General features: G+C 43.8%; 2 protein-coding genes across 2 annotated transcripts in view; both read left to right on the forward strand.

The window, feature by feature from the left end:
• The window catches only part of mtmr11 (myotubularin related protein 11), a 28928-nt gene extending 22353 nt beyond the window's left edge, over positions 1-6575 (forward strand). Inside the window, exons 13-15 of the mRNA XM_048261937.1 lie at positions 1003-1175; positions 2685-3026; positions 3302-6575. Of these exons, the coding sequence (XP_048117894.1) occupies positions 1003-1175; positions 2685-3026; positions 3302-3820 (1034 nt within the window). The 3' untranslated portion in view covers positions 3821-6575. The remainder of the gene's footprint in view (positions 1-1002; positions 1176-2684; positions 3027-3301) is intronic.
• Positions 6576-13989: 7414 nt separating this feature from the next.
• The window catches only part of sv2a (synaptic vesicle glycoprotein 2A), a 32558-nt gene continuing 30914 nt past the window's right edge, over positions 13990-15633 (forward strand). Inside the window, exon 1 of the mRNA XM_048260929.1 lies at positions 13990-14193. The gene's annotated coding sequence lies outside the window, so the exon portion shown is untranslated. The remainder of the gene's footprint in view (positions 14194-15633) is intronic.

Here is a 15633-nt window from a genome sequence, read left to right on the forward strand (position 1 = left end):
ATGTGACCACAAGAGGGCGCAGAAGGACAGAAATACAGAAAAAACATTTCAGTAGTCTGCCTGTTTACCAAATGTTAAGCTATTTTGTTTTGATTGGTGGTTTCATTCCTTAGTCATTCCCACAATCTTTACGGCCCTCACTTTGCTTCAGTACTTCTGTTATGTCAAACCCCTTAAGTCATGTGTGCACATAAGAATTTAGGACCCCATGAAAATATATTGCTCTGCGCCCCATTTTTATTCGTCCACATATTGTTCTCAGTTTTTGTGGGCCTTCTGGAGCGACAGACACACTGCAGAACCATTGTTCCTTTTCTTCGTACTGTGTGTGCAATCCAGTGGAGCTGCCCTGAGTCTGAAAACAAAAGCAAAAATTAGTTCTACATTTAGAGACAAATATAGCTACCCACTAGACCAGTGCACATGTGCTGTTTCATATTCTCTCTCTCTCTCTCTCACTACAGTATCTCTCTGCTTGATGATCATTTGTAGAGCATGGTTATTTCAGTAACAAGGGTGTGTTCAGTAGTCCTAGTGTTGACAAGAGACCTGCATTATGACTCCACTTTGAACACACTGATAACTAGAAATAATATTCATGCCGTTTATTAATTTTACAAGAAACAGCCATTGTTAATCAGACTGGCTCTGTCTAAATGTCTAAATGTCAGTGTAAATGTGTACGAGTTCTTGAAATCGTAACTTGATATAAAATGGTGCAACAGAACATTCTAAATGGAAACATGAGATGGTGCTGTGATAACAAGCAGGAAATGAGCAACATCTGTAGGAGGCTAATAATTTGTTCATGTGTTCATAATTAGTCATTAATGTGAGATGGCTAATAATACATTTTATCTGTTGCAATACACATTATATGTTGCATAATACTCTGAAGGGTGAGCCAGAATTCCCCCTTATGCACTTGCATGTAAAGTTAGATTGGAATGGGCAGGATGCCTTGTCTCTGACCCCTCTTGATTGTCCTGGTCTGGTCTGCAGAGCCTGAAGATCGGGACATGAACTGTGTGGTGTCCAGCCTGGTGCAGGTGATGTGCGACCCGCACTGTCGGACGGTGCCTGGCTTCCAGGCCCTGGTCCAGAAAGAGTGGATCATGGCCGGCCACCGCTTCCTCAGCCGCATCAACTACCACAGAGACAGCGACAAGGAGGAGGTGAGAAAGAGGAAGAAGAGAGAGAGAGAGAGAAGGACTGAGAGAAAGAGAGATTGTGTGTGGATAGTATAGACAGGTGGCAGTGTTGGAATAGGAAGCTGTAGTAATCAAACAAATCTACCGTGAATAGATAGATGTGAGATCCTCACCCTCAGATTATGTCCATCTGAATGATGAGTATTTCAGGATGGGTGTGTGTGCTTCAGAGCTGATGTGTAGATGATGAATGCACCCTCAGGGAGATGCAGTGGGACTTTGGTGCTGATGCTTTGTGTGGATGATTGTGTGTGTGTGTGTGTGTGTGTGTGTGTGTGTGTGTGTGTGTGTCTGTGATGATGATGATGATGATGAACATACTCTTTAGCAGCTGATGTGTCTGCTTGTAGACTTGGGTAATGATCCCACATGAGAATGCATGTAATTGTGAGTCTGTGTTTACACTTTGCCATATGTATCTTACCCAAGTATTCAAATGCTTCCCTCTAACCGTCATCTCTCTCCTCAACCTCTCCTCCTCCTCCGTCATCTCCTCCACCTCCTCCTCCCTCCTCCTCTCTCTCTCCCCATCTCCTCCTCTCTCCTCACTCTCTCTCCCCATCTCCTACTCTCTCTCTCCCCATCTCCTCCTCTCTCCTCCTCCTCCTCTCTCTCCTCCTCCTCCCTCCTCACTCTATCTCCTCGTGCTCTCTGTCCTCTCTGTCTCTCTTTCTGTCTGTCTGTCTGTCTGTCTGTCTGTCTGTCTGTCTGTCTGTCTGTCTGTCTGTCTGTCTGTCTGTCTGTCTGTCTGTCTGTCTGTCTGTCTGTCTGTCTGTCTGTCTGTCTGTCTGTCTGTCTGTCTGTCTGTCTGTCTGTCTGTCTGTCTGTCTGTCTGTCTGTCTCTCTTTCTGTCTGTCTGTCTGTCTCTCGCTCTCTCTCATTCTCTCTATCTTTGTTGTGTGTCTGAATGTGTCTGCGTCTTCCACACTTTTCCATGTCTCTTTTCACTCTGCTATTCTCTGTCTGCCTCCTCTTATCTCTGCCCTCTGTTCCTTTTTAATGTCTGTCTTTCTTTCCTCTTCTTTCTCTCCTCACTTTTCATGCTTTCTCATCTCCTTTATCCTCTACCTTCTCTTACCTCTCCTCCTCAATCATCCTCTCTCTCTCTCTCTGTCTCTCTTTCTGTCTGTCTGTCTCTCGCTCTCTCTCATTCTCTCTCTGTCTCTCTCTCTCTCTCTCTCTCTCTCTCTCTCTCTCTGTCTCTCTTTCTGTCTGTCTGTCTGTCTCTCGCTCTCTCTCATTCTCTCTATCTTTGTTGTGTGTCTGAATGTGTCTGCGTCTTCCACACTTTTCCATGTCTCTTTTCACTCTGCTATTCTCTGTCTGCCTCCTCTTATCTCTGCCCTCTGTTCCTTTTTAATGTCTGTCTTTCTTTCCTCTTCTTTCTCTCCTCACTTTTCATGCTTTCTCATCTCCTTTATCCTCTACCTTCTCTTACCTCTCCTCCTCAATCATCCTCTCTCTCTCTCTCCTCTCTCTCTCTCTCTCCTCACTCTCTCTCATCCTCCTCTCCCTCTCCTCTGTCCACAGCACGTGGATGGCATGGCCGGCTCGGTGTTCCTGCTGTCCCGGGGCTCCTTCTCGTCGCCGTCCAACCTGCTGCCGTGGCGGAGCGGCACCGGCTCGGGCTCTTACCGGAAGAGCCACCGGAGGGCCCCGTCGGCCGAGATGCTGCCCGGCCTGGAGCGCCTGCTGCGGGCCTGCTCGCTGTCCGAGGCCAGCCCTGAGCCCCACGAGCCCCTGCTGCCCCTCCTGCTGGGGCCCTGCGTCAAGGTGTGGAGGGACTGCTACCTCAGGGGGGCGCTCCATGCACAGGTAAATGACCTCACCCAAGACTGACATGCCTCTTGCAAAGCCTCTTGTCATTATCCACTGGCTGTTTCAACAGCATATGGGAATGTTTATACTCTGAAATAATGACCTAAAATAAGACCAAAATAATGACCTCTTGATGTCCACTCAGAGATAGATTTTTGTCTGTTTATTGGATGTGTATGTCTCTTATGGTGCCATCATTATAACAAATCTTAATGGATTTCCAATATTTATTTCTGCATTGTTTTGAGTTTGCCCATGAACTGTGTTCCCAGGCCTTCACCCACCCTATGCCATCGTCCATGCTCCATCCGGTGGAGCAGCTGGCCTGGGAGGTGCAGCAGCTGCGTGAGAAACTGGCCCAGGCCTCCACCTCGTCCTCTTCGTCCTGCTCCTCCTCGTCCTCCTCCCCTTCGTCCTCCCGGACCTCTGACACTCTGCACATCAGGCGGGAATCTCGCCGCTCCGACTCCAACCTCAACCAGAACGCCAACAACGGCACGTTCCTCTTCCCCTCGTCCAGGTCCACCTCCCACCAGCCTCCCGCCGCCAGAGCCAGTGCCCGCCCCGCCACCCCGCCCAAAGCCGCCTCGAGGCCCCCCGCAACCAACACCAGCCCCCAGCCTCGACCTGCTGGAAGGGATGGACCGAAACACACCTTCCTCTTCGGCCACCAGCCCGACAACCGTCCGGCGCAGCGCTACATTGCAGCCCCGCACAGCAAGCCGTCCAGGAGCAGGAGCAGCAGCAGCAGTGGAGGCTCGTCTGGGATCTCCGGCAGCTCTCTGCAGTGACCACCACGCTCTCAGGACTCCGTTTAGCCCTGCGTTCACAACATCCACTCCTTCACTAGACAGTGCACTCTATAGAGAATGACCACTGAAGTTATTTGTTATAGTGCACTATGTGGTGAATAAATGGATAGGTATCCCACACTGCCTCCTGTCTGTCTCAAACACACAAAACAAAATGGCCGCTCCCAGACCTACTGGGTGACTCATGGATTTACCTTTTCTTTTGGGAGCCGAGTGAGGCAGACCTCACATCATCCGCGTGTCAAAGTCTGCCACCACCACCAGCTATGCAGAAGGTCATGATAAATAGCACAAGAGAGCTCCGACTGTTTGGGTGTATCTGGACAACATCATACTGTCTCATCCAGTATTACATGGCAGCAGTATACAGCACTAATTTATTCACATATTTTCAACTGTTGCCTTTTCAAATTCTGTGTTATAAATGAATGACAAAGACTGTTTAAAATAGAGCACACAGCAGAACGCTTTAAGGTCCTGCTGTTCCTGTCTCAAGAATCAATGCCAAATGTAGTTTTGCTAGTGGGTGAGTATAATCTAGTTGTCCAGTGCTCTTTGTGAGATTGCTCTGAAGCACATGATCTCAGTGTATTTAGAACGCATGTGTGTGTTCCTGTATTGAAGCACAATATGTTTAAGAGTCCTAGTGAAGTAGCAAGAATGATTCATGTCACCATATTCATTTCCATACCACATAGTAGAGAGTGGGCTATTGAACACTTGAAATAGTGAATGAATTTACAAGTGCTTCTCAAAGTGAACACTAGAGGACGTAGGTCTCCTCAATCACATATATAACATGATGTAAAGGCACTTAGGGTAGGATAAATGCATTTTCTTATTTTTTTTTTCTCTCCAAAAAAAAAAAAAAATATGCTAATTTAGGCCATAGCAATATTTTGGTACGGACACGGTTGTGTTGTTGAAATATGCATGTTTTAATTATTATGCTTTCAAAATGGTACAAAATGAGTTGTATATTTAGTATTGCAGCTGAATATCGAGCATGTCCAGTGAGAGTGACACAGCAGAATGGCTAGTGGCATGTTGATAGTGAGTCTGTGTCTTGCTGGCCTAAATTCCTTCCATTCCTACATTTTATTTTCTCCCTCTGGCAGTGAATTATTTAAGTTCTGAGGGCCATGGAGGCTTTGATGCTGTGGGGTTTGCTATAAACATACTGTATAATGGTAGAGGTGGTTTTATTATTTGTACTATTTTTCATATAAATATTAGAAAAGTGTTCATTCTCAATCATATAATGAGTAATTATACTGATGAGTATCTTTATCTTCAAAGCGCACAGTGTAGCACAATTTCCTGGTTCCTCATATTTCCTAACGATTTACAAGAGATTTGGTTTTTGGTTTCATTCTCAAGCAGCTAGTCCAGTTCAGGAGGTTGGGGAGAGCACCTTTAAGTGGAAAGTCCGTGAATTTCTATTCCTTCACTGGAATTTGACTGGAAATAACCTTACGGCGGCTGCTCAGTGAACCAGTCTCCTCAGAAAGTTATCTGTTCTGATGAATCACCCTGACGTAGTGCAGGCCTCAGACCTGTTGTGCATATGAAGTGGAGAGCGGGAGGATAAAGCACTGGTTTGTTTTCCTTTTGGTAGATGCTGCTTGGCTAGAGTTAATGGCTTCAGTTAGAACGGTACGTCTGCGCTGTGTTTCTAGGGCACAGCAGCTGAGTAATTCCCTTATGACCCAGCAAGGGTGCCATTCCGAGAGGTGTTTGTCTCTCCTCTCTCTTTTCTCTCTCTGTCTCTCTCTTTTCTCTATCCCTCTTTCCCTATTTGAATCTGGAACATTCGCCAGAAGGGCAGGAAGCTGTCCTGAAGTATGTCTTCTAGGGTTTTCTCCCTGGCTGTCTTTCAAAGTGCGTCACTGCCAGAGTGAGATACACAAAGTCCTCGAGCTTTTTTTAGAGGGCCTGAAGGCAGAGAGAGCTGACTGCTGACTGACTGAGGTCATGGTGAGTGAGATCAGAAGACAGCCTCAGTGGGAGTCAAATGTGTTACTCACTAGAGGTCACACCACGCCTGATACTGTGACTCTGGGGGGGAAAATGTTGAGAACTCTTGTGTCATCAGTTCTACCTGTATTCATGTAGCAATAAATGCATTCATTTGATAGAACAAGAAACATGAACTTGGTAGAGAAAGGAAATGCCCTAAGATCTCTTGGCATAACTGTGGCTTGGTAATCTTCAAAATAAGTGCAATCGCTCTCAAAACCCAAACCAGCATACAAAACAAAACAAAACAGAGACCTTCTGTGATGGCATCTTGAAAGCAATATTTCAGGAGAAATATGTGTAATCACACTATGCTTACATTTAGCCTACCCTAGCAAGGAATAAGGTACTGCTCATGTTAAGTATTTGTTTTATACTTTGATCATTGAGTTTTTTTGTAAGTATTGTTGGCATGAGATGCTGCCTCTGTGGTTAAATGTACTCTTTGGATTTCACTCTAGTGCTTTTGTTCAGACCTCACCATGGAGCGAACTGTAGGTTTCAGGAAGTCTGTCTGCATGAGTGGTGGCTCAACTATGAGAAGTTGTGGTTCAAGGTATGATGACTGATGTCTGGAATTTCATATTACTGTTCAGTTTTTGTAATTGTTGGGATGATTGATGTATCTATTTTCTAGCATTCTGTATTTTTTTGTATGGACATTCAATAGCATGTTTTGAAGTAGATGAATAAATCTAAACCTTAGATAATTTTACATGCCTATTACGTCTGTTTCAATTGATGTGATATTTGATACAAAACAATTGCGTACAGAGTGAAATATGTAATACATTTTATTTCTTAAGAAAATAGTCTAAAATGCCATTGAATTACTACATGACGGGCATCACGACACTGTTGCATAAAATTATTTAACAATAACATTTAAAATATGATAAATATATACAGAACATACAGCGCCCTTTACAATTATTCATGGTGCAAATATAGACCTTCACATATCTGCTGTGTATGTCCACATAAATAAAAATAGTATATACTAATAGTAATATACTAAACCATTTAATACATACTGTGCAAGCACATCTAGAGGCAATGCTGCTTTTTGATAAAGTTTGGCACATCAGGGGACAGATGTGGAAGGAGGCGACACAAGGAGTCATGTGAACTCTCACATCACTACAACACTGATATGCAATTATCTTAAGAGCTTATAACCAGGCCCCAGCCTTTTTTTGTACATAGGCTCACACATGATGTCCTCTATGATAAAATGAGCTGTCTGTCTCGCCCAATCAGTCCTAATCCCACTGGATCATCTTCTCATCTGCCACCTGGTGCTTGTGTGCATCAAAAGGAGAGCAGTGGGTTGCGCTGATGTAGCTCTGAGAGTGTACCAGTCCGCCCAGGTGGCGTAGGGACTTGCATATGGGGCATGGGTACTCGGAGAGGCCCTCGATGTCCTCGAAGGCCAGGTTGACGATGTGGTCCGAGCAGGGGCTGCAGTAGAGGTGCCCGCAGGAGAGGCGCTTCAGACGGGCTTCGTAGGAGATGCAGCACTGGCAGTGGGGCAAGTCGGAGCTCAGCGAAATGCTGCCCGTCAGTGAGCTGCTTTCCATGCTGGCTGGGTGGCTCGAGCCAAGCTTTGTTGAAGACCTAGACCAGGAAAAAGCAGGACAGTTGTAAGCAGGGGCATACTAAAACAGGGGCACTGAATACCTGGAGGGAGACCATGCCACAGAAACAGCATCTCATGATTGTGGCACTCTTGTTGGGTTATATAATGAGAGGTTTGAGATAGTGTTTCTTTGTAAATCTGAATAGTGATGGAGTAAGCTGGAGTGAGCTAAAATATGAAGCGCTTTCGGTGTTTTTGTAGGTCAGGTTTTTATTGCATGAACGCCTCCACGCAGACGCTCATAACAATGCAAGCCACGCATTTGAGCTATTACCATCTTCAAACCTGATATCACCATAGCAACTAAAAGAAGGGAGAAATGACTAAAACCATGACACCACTGATACATTCTGGTTAAATATAACGTTAAATAAAACACGATGAATTCAGGTCAATGTATTATAGGCAATTAACATGTTCAAATTACGCACCTCTTTGACGGCGAGCTTTTAAAACAATCGAAGCTTAAAGCTGCAAAAATCCTCCACAGAACGTCCATGCCGTTGCCGATCATGGCAATCCAAACCCGTGTTTTGGTTTTTAAAGACTGTCCGCATTTCTGCGGTTGTCTCGTAGTAACATGTTCCTACTCCTTTGTTTTCAGTAAGCAAAACAGCATTTTTATCACACAAAGCGTCTTGACGGTCATCAGGAATCGGTCCAATTGTCCACCAGACCTAGTGTGATGTGATGGACATCACTTAAAGGTTAAAGAGCGTTTTCATTCTCGCCACAACACCTTATAGACATGCGAGTAGACTACAAGCTACTATAGAAGCGAGAGACCGGTTTGGTTGAAATTGAGGCTCGCGCATACTGGAGGCAGCAATCAACTGCGTGTGCGCGTGCCGAGGACGGCCAATTAGGTGACAGTGGAAGTGGATCTATAAAAGAATATGATTTTTTCCTCAAGATTACCATTTTCAGGAAGGTAATTTTGAGCAGATGATTCATGATGTGACAGACAGTGATTGGTTCATCAGGCTACTATATTTAGGAGTGACGGTTCCTATTTTGAAATGTCAGATATGACAAAACTAGCTTTATTGTGTGTCTGAATTAAGCTGAATTAAATATTAAATCAAACAACAAAAGCAACTTTAAAACAAAACCGTAGGTCTACCATAGCCCACGCTTACCTGTAGATTGATATCATTTGGCGTAGGCCTAAATATTTCACCTGATTTAACTGACCAGCAGTCTTAATTTAATTTTAGACATTTTAAAGTGAGCAACATATTTAATTGTCGATGTGAATGCAAAACGTCTCAATTTCAGGGGACGCTAAGATGGATTAAGTGTTGTTTCTTATATTTGTTCTTAATAGTCTAATCATGAAGGCTAATGGAGTGTCAAAACATTTTCGGCGACTCCACCTACTGTTGTATATATGAATTGCAACGCTGTATTAAAAAAAAGAAGTAAATTGCTAATTGCCAGTCAAATCTTTGCCCGTTTGCCAAAACTATCAAAGTTCCTTTTTATATACTCAAATATGTTCCTCAAATGTCAATTTGTAACAGGATATGAATACAGACTGGCACCTTTAAATACAAAAAAGTCATATTGAATGTGTTATTCAATTGGCTATATAATTATTTTAATTTCTCTGACATTCTGGGTCATCTCAAAATGTTATGCACATCAGCAGTAGCCTACTGATCAGGATGGGGTATCTGTTCCCAAAAAACGTATGTACATACATGTCATGAGCATTCTCTCTCCCTGGTAACAACCTTAATTGAATTCAATTCTCTGCCACTCTGCTCACTCTCTCTCTACTCTGCCTAACGAGCTCCACCTGGCTCCGCCCTGCTCTGCTCTTGTTACCTGGCCAGCTGCGCTGCATTTCCCACTCACCATCCTCACCTTGCCCCACTCTGCTCTAATTACTCTGCCAGCTGCACTGCATTTCTCCACTAACCTCTCCCAGTATATAAAGCCCTGTTTTTCAGCCAAGCCCTGTCAGATCGTCTTCAAACCTGGACCAGTAGCCTGCCTGCCTCCCTCCCTCCCTCCTACCTGTGATTCGGATCCATTCTTGACTGCCTTCCTGTTCTACTGCCCCGGTTATCCCGACCTGCCTTCCGGATCTTCTCGATTACTCTCCGATCTTCAGCCCCCCCGGTAACTCGAATCTGCCTTCTGTCTCTCACCACGTTTAGTGCCTAGCCCTGGTCTGTACTACTGCCTGCTGTTCATCTTGCTGTTGTGTGTGTGTTCCCCCAGGCCTCCGACCACCAGACGAGCAAGCCCAGACGCGTCACCACCCTCATCCCGAGACGCCGCTCGATCACTGGGGACACACACACTCAGCACCTTGGACTGGAACCCCCCGGAAACTTGGTGACCCCCGGAGCCCAGGTAACCCACAGGACCCTGAGAAACCCCAGAACCCCTGGAACCCCTGACACCCCTGGCACTCCTAGCACCCCTGGAACCGGAACCTCCAAGACCTCACGATTCTCACTCCTCTTCCCCCCCCTGAACCCTTCAATAAAAAGACTCTGAATTTGAACTTGCGCTCTTGGGTCGTCTTCTGTCCGTGACACATACAGCTCAGTTCCAGGTGACTATAGGCTGCTGTCTGTTGAATTCCATGCAGAATGTTATCAGAATTAATCTTCAAAAGGGTTTTAAAGGTACAGTCTGCAATTTCGTACCAACACTGTTTGTTACAGGCATTTTTTTTTATAAAGGGGTTCCCCTACAGTTGTGGAGTATTTGTATTTTACACCACTTTCGTAAATACCACTCGTGGCTTGCTCAGCTTTCCCTGGACACAGTTGATGTGGATTTGTTTACAAGCCCGCAAATATTTCCGAAGAGCCATGTCGACTGACAAGCTAACATTACACGATTTTTCATAGAAATAGTAGGCAATTGCGCGATTACCACAAAGAGCGCAGTTGCATGGCTGGTTCTCCATAGACGGGTACAGCTGGGAACGTGTGCCATTCTCCCCGTTTCAAGTTTCCCAACAAAATGACTTCAAAGGCAGTTTATATTTAGTTTGTTTATTTCATATTGTTTATATTAAGGTAAATATCTCGCATAGGATGCCTTTAAAGTTGCTCCTCACAGTCCTCTACCAGCCCATTTAGAATGTGCACTAAAAAAGCCTGAAATATCTCCTACTGCTGTAAACATTGCTTCAGGAGCACAGAAGGAGTGTCATTTCCATTTACCCCAATCACTGACCTGAAGGGTATTCCTAATGCGTGGTTCACTGTCAAATTCGCTTAGTACTAGATGTACCGTATAGCATTACAAAATATCACCGCCGCTCAGTCCTGTACATCCTCTCCGCAAAAATAAATCACGCTCGTCAATTTGTTTCCATCTCCTACTCCTACTCCATCCCCTACTCTTGCAACTTTTGTGTATGCTTGTATGTGCGGACCTGTGTGTGTGTGTGTGAGTTTGTGCGTGCCTGTGTGTGCCTGTGGATGCATGTGTCAATTTGTCTCCATGGAGCCTGACCGATATGGACTTTTGAAGGCCGATACCGAATTCAATATTTGAATTTTTCAAAAACTGATAACAGATATATCGGCCGATAGTAATTTTTAACAAGCACATTGAGCTTAATGCAAATCAAACCAGTTAATAGACTAACTGAAATAAAACCATGCCAATCTCTAGGTATGGTGACGGGTATGTGACATGGGGCTATTTTAATTCCAAAGGACAGGGGAACTTCCATGAAATAACTGGCCTTTAAAAATAAAAATCTACCTGTCTCTATGGGAAATTAACATAGGGGTTCATAGCCTATACAATACTTATGCCTATTGTATTTTAAAGAAGAACATTTATTTATTTACGATACATTATTCATTCACAAAGAAAATTGGTGTCCTTAAAGGTTAGATTTTTCCTCAATTTTTTAATTAAGGCATTAAGATCAATTTCCAAAATTGCTCTTTTTAGTCAAGCATGGGTTCACATACTTTTTCTTGCCACTGTAAAGGCCTCGCCTCTAGAATTTATGACATGGAAGTGCATTATACATCCAAAAGATGAAAACATTTGAGAATTTAATCTAATTTAACATAATTACAGAGAGCAAGATCTCAAGATTGAAAGCCATTATTCTGTGTTGCGTTAATCCCACACATCATTTGGCCATCCTTTTCAACTCACATCACTATAAAATCCCATAAAAACGGACAAAAATCACAGCTCCCAATGCATTTCTATGGAGCCGTGAGCTGAAGTTGACGGAGTAGGCCTATGTCTGCCTGCGCGGAGCTACTGGACTGCCATTGGCTCATCGATGGTCAATTTTCAATTATTTATCGGCCATTATAATTGCTGATACAGATAGTTTGGAAAATGCCTAATAGCTCTAATCTACTCCATCCCCTACACTTACAACTTTTGTGTATGCTTGTATGTGCCTGCCTGTATGTGTGTGTGTGTGTGTGTGTGCCTGTGTTTATGTGCGTGTGTGTACGTGAGTGTGTTTGTGTGTGAGTGTGTGCGTGCCTGTTTGTGTGTTTATGTGTGTGTTTGTGTGTGTCCAGGTTGGTGTGTGTTGATGTGTGTGTGTGTGCATGCGTGTGTGTCTGTGCGTGTGGATGTGAGTGTGTGTGCTTACGTGTGTGTGCATGTGTGCATGTGTGTGTGCACATATGTGTTTATATGTGTGCGTGTGTGTGTATTTGTGTGTGTGAGAGAGAGAGAGAGTGTGAGAGACAGTCCTGCCTTGTAGCCCCTTTCCTCATCATCCTCTACCAGCAACTCTTCGCTCAGCGTAGCTAAAAAGTGGGGCTACTACATGCCCACCAAGTTTCATCTGCTCCGGTGTTTCGGTGTCCCGGGTATCGTTGACCAAACATGTAGGAAGTTGAAAAAAAAACAACTTTGACAATCCCTATATGACCGCTACGCTAGCTACCCTAGCGGCAGTCATAATAAGTGGTAAGCCTCACTAAAACAAGATCTGCGTGCCTTTTTGTTTTGCTAGATGAAGGTTTACCAACTCTGAGCTCACTTACCCTGGTTTGCAGTAATGTTTTTTTTGTAAGGGCAGGCCTAACTTTAAGGTCTAACTGTGTGTGTGTGTGTGTGTGTGTGTAGGTGCAACATGCTGGGAGACCACAGTAAGCTGTAACAACAAGTCAGACCACTCATGTTCCAGTGTGCATTAAGAACAGTAGCGTCTGTGTTTGCTATGTTTGCTGCACATCTGAAACGATTTGGTAAGACCTTAATGCACAAATTTAAGTAAAATTTCACTTCTGTCTATGGAAGCAGTAAAGTTCGGAAACGGCAGTCAATGGTGGTCCCTTTCCAGATGGACCTGCAGAGCAAAAGTCATATTTGCTAACAGGTTCGTCTGGAGGCCCAGGCAAATCAATAAAAGCACCCATTTTGTATTCTCAGTTGATAATATTCAATTAACTTTCATATTAAAATAGTTTAGTTTTAAGTTCTATATTTTCTAAGGCTAAACTTTACTGAAAGACCTCTTGGGGTCTACCCTGTGGCATTTTTCTCATCAAATGTTCTCTTTCCTGCCTCATTAGACCTCCTGTGGCGATAAACCCATGGTGTTTTGTTCGAACCTTCACAGCCTACTGGCTTTGTCTCATTATTGATTGTGCCGACTAATATCAAAGTTTTAATGCCTATACTTTGCCCCATACAATCACACTCAATCCCAGCCAGTGGTTTTCAAATGACCCCTCAATGAGCTGAATGGGGTTTTATGGAAGCTGTAGAATACCATTGTACCCACTGCTAATGCACATCAGTCTTTCAATGCTAATACTTTGCACTACATTGTGCTCAATAGATGTGAATTCAATTTTGTTGGGGAAAAAACACTAAATCACTGTTACTGCAGCCTCTCATTGGGAGAGGACATGGTTTGTTCCAACTCTCCACATTTTGCCATCTCAGTGCTGCTGACATTAATGCATGGGCTATTTGATTGATGCAGGGAGTTACTTGTAAAATGCTACATATAAGCAGGCATACAGCCGGAAATAAGATAGATCAGTTTCTCAGAACTTGCCTATTGGTGTAATTAAGTATGGTGTTTCTTTGGCGCATTCTCTTCATGGGAAGATGGAGCATGCCAGGAACACCATTTATTTTTTCACAGCGAGCCTGAGCACGAGCTAGAGCACGTGTGAGCAGAATGCTGTCGTGCACAGATCATTGCACATACGTAGGGTATGTCCTTAAATGGTGCATATGTGCAGAACCTTACATTCATTTAAGACAAACTGACTTATGGTGTCATCCACACGGGTGGTGCATGTGCGTGTTGTCTATGGAAAACAACCGCTCCCCTGTGTCTCTGAGCAGATTTCTACAAAACAACATTTAGGGAGAGGGTGATTTAGTAAAGGTCACTTCGTTTTTGCTATCCAGCCCACCGGACCTCATGTCCTCCGTAGTTTAACGGCAGGAACCCCCTCTCCAAAGCGAATGGTGTACGCTGGAGCAGCGCGCACGGAGGAGAGAGGAGGGGGGATGCTCGGAGGAGGAGAATACTGTGTAGTAGGGTTGCACTCTCCCTCACGTCAATCGCGTTCACATCATAGGGTTAAGCAAAACCCGTCCAGACATCCCTACCATTTTAAATCGCGCATCTCAAATATCATTTTGAGACAATTCAACGCATAAAGATAGACACTGTTTTGGGGTAAAAGATAAAGAGGACGACTTACACACCAAGGTAAGTGACATGTTGTCCATTTAATCGAATGGAGCTTGGGAAGGCTAATTATGATCATCCATTTATGAGCTTATCACGGATTAAAACATATTTGTTTGGTCTACAGTGGAAAGATTATTGCTGCATTAGAACCCCCAGGCGTGTTCCATCCGCAGCTACATTTGCTTTTCTTAAAGATAAAAATAGACTAGGCTACATGTATCGTCATTACGTCGTCATGAAAACGATGTGTTCCTTGTATAATTGAATGTAACACAGTATAGCAAAGAAGCCATTTTGGCCGATGATGACAAATGTATGACTTTGGAGTTCGACAATGTGTAATATAGGGCCAATGGGGAATGTAGCTTACTACTGCAAACATACCACCTCGCGCCGACAGCTGCTGTGTACTGTGGTAATTTTGCAGGTGCTGACAGATTTATCTGCAGTTTCCACTTCTGTGTTATTTCACACTGACTGTTGAGTTACATGTTAAGAAACTGTACGGCTTTGTGGCCACAGAATTCTCCATAATTAATGTTTTATTCAGATTAACGTCCGAGAAAGCCTCGCCCATTCACCTTAGTGTGCGATTGGCAGTGATGCTTGGGGTGGAACACATTATGCTTGACTTGACGGTAATATTCCTTTCCTGACACACGACGCACGATATGGGTAATGTTTGAAGACGGATTTGCAATTGGAAAATAAAACTCGATTTACTGCAGTTCTTTGTGAATGTGAATGTCATGTTGCCTATTCACGGATGTAATCTGCAGGGAACAATGTGACCTTGCAGCAGTCACGAAGACTACAACTTGCTGTAGACGGACGTTCCTATTTCAACGTCATCATACAGGGGGATTGGGCAAATGAGAGGTGTTCTTATGCGACTGTAAATATCCTATGCGTTAGATCTAAATATACAGATAATGGTATTAGATCACGTGGTCTTATCAGCTGGACCTGATGTTAAGGCCCGGTCATATTTCTTTCGTTTTGGACGTTTGGTGATGACATAGGTTGTACATTGTACATTTTCATATCTTATTATAATTTCACACATGTGAATGTATTAAATCTGTCGTCAACGTCGAAGGGATGAGCCGTGGTACTATGTGAAGTTGTGAAGGCCTCTTTTACTGTTCCTCTATTGCACGTCACCTCCTTATTAGTACGGTTTATGAATGAGAAGTTGAAACTCAGAATACAGACAAGACAAACAAAAACGGACAGACAAAATATCCTGTGTGAATTCTGTAGATGTCATGTATTTCTGTTGATAATCTGTTTTTTTTCTGATGTTTGCTGATGCAGGGCATCACTAAACATAGCCACACTCCCAATGGAACAAGCCTTTGTTTATGAATGATTTCCCATCACATGAACACTACATAATTGAATCACTTAACATTCTAACAATTAAAGGGACAAGCATTGAAAGGGTGAGTTGTGGAC

The sequence above is a fragment of the Alosa alosa genome, chromosome 13, assembly GCF_017589495.1.
Source record: "Alosa alosa isolate M-15738 ecotype Scorff River chromosome 13, AALO_Geno_1.1, whole genome shotgun sequence".
Taxonomy (NCBI): Eukaryota; Metazoa; Chordata; class Actinopteri; order Clupeiformes; family Clupeidae; genus Alosa; species Alosa alosa.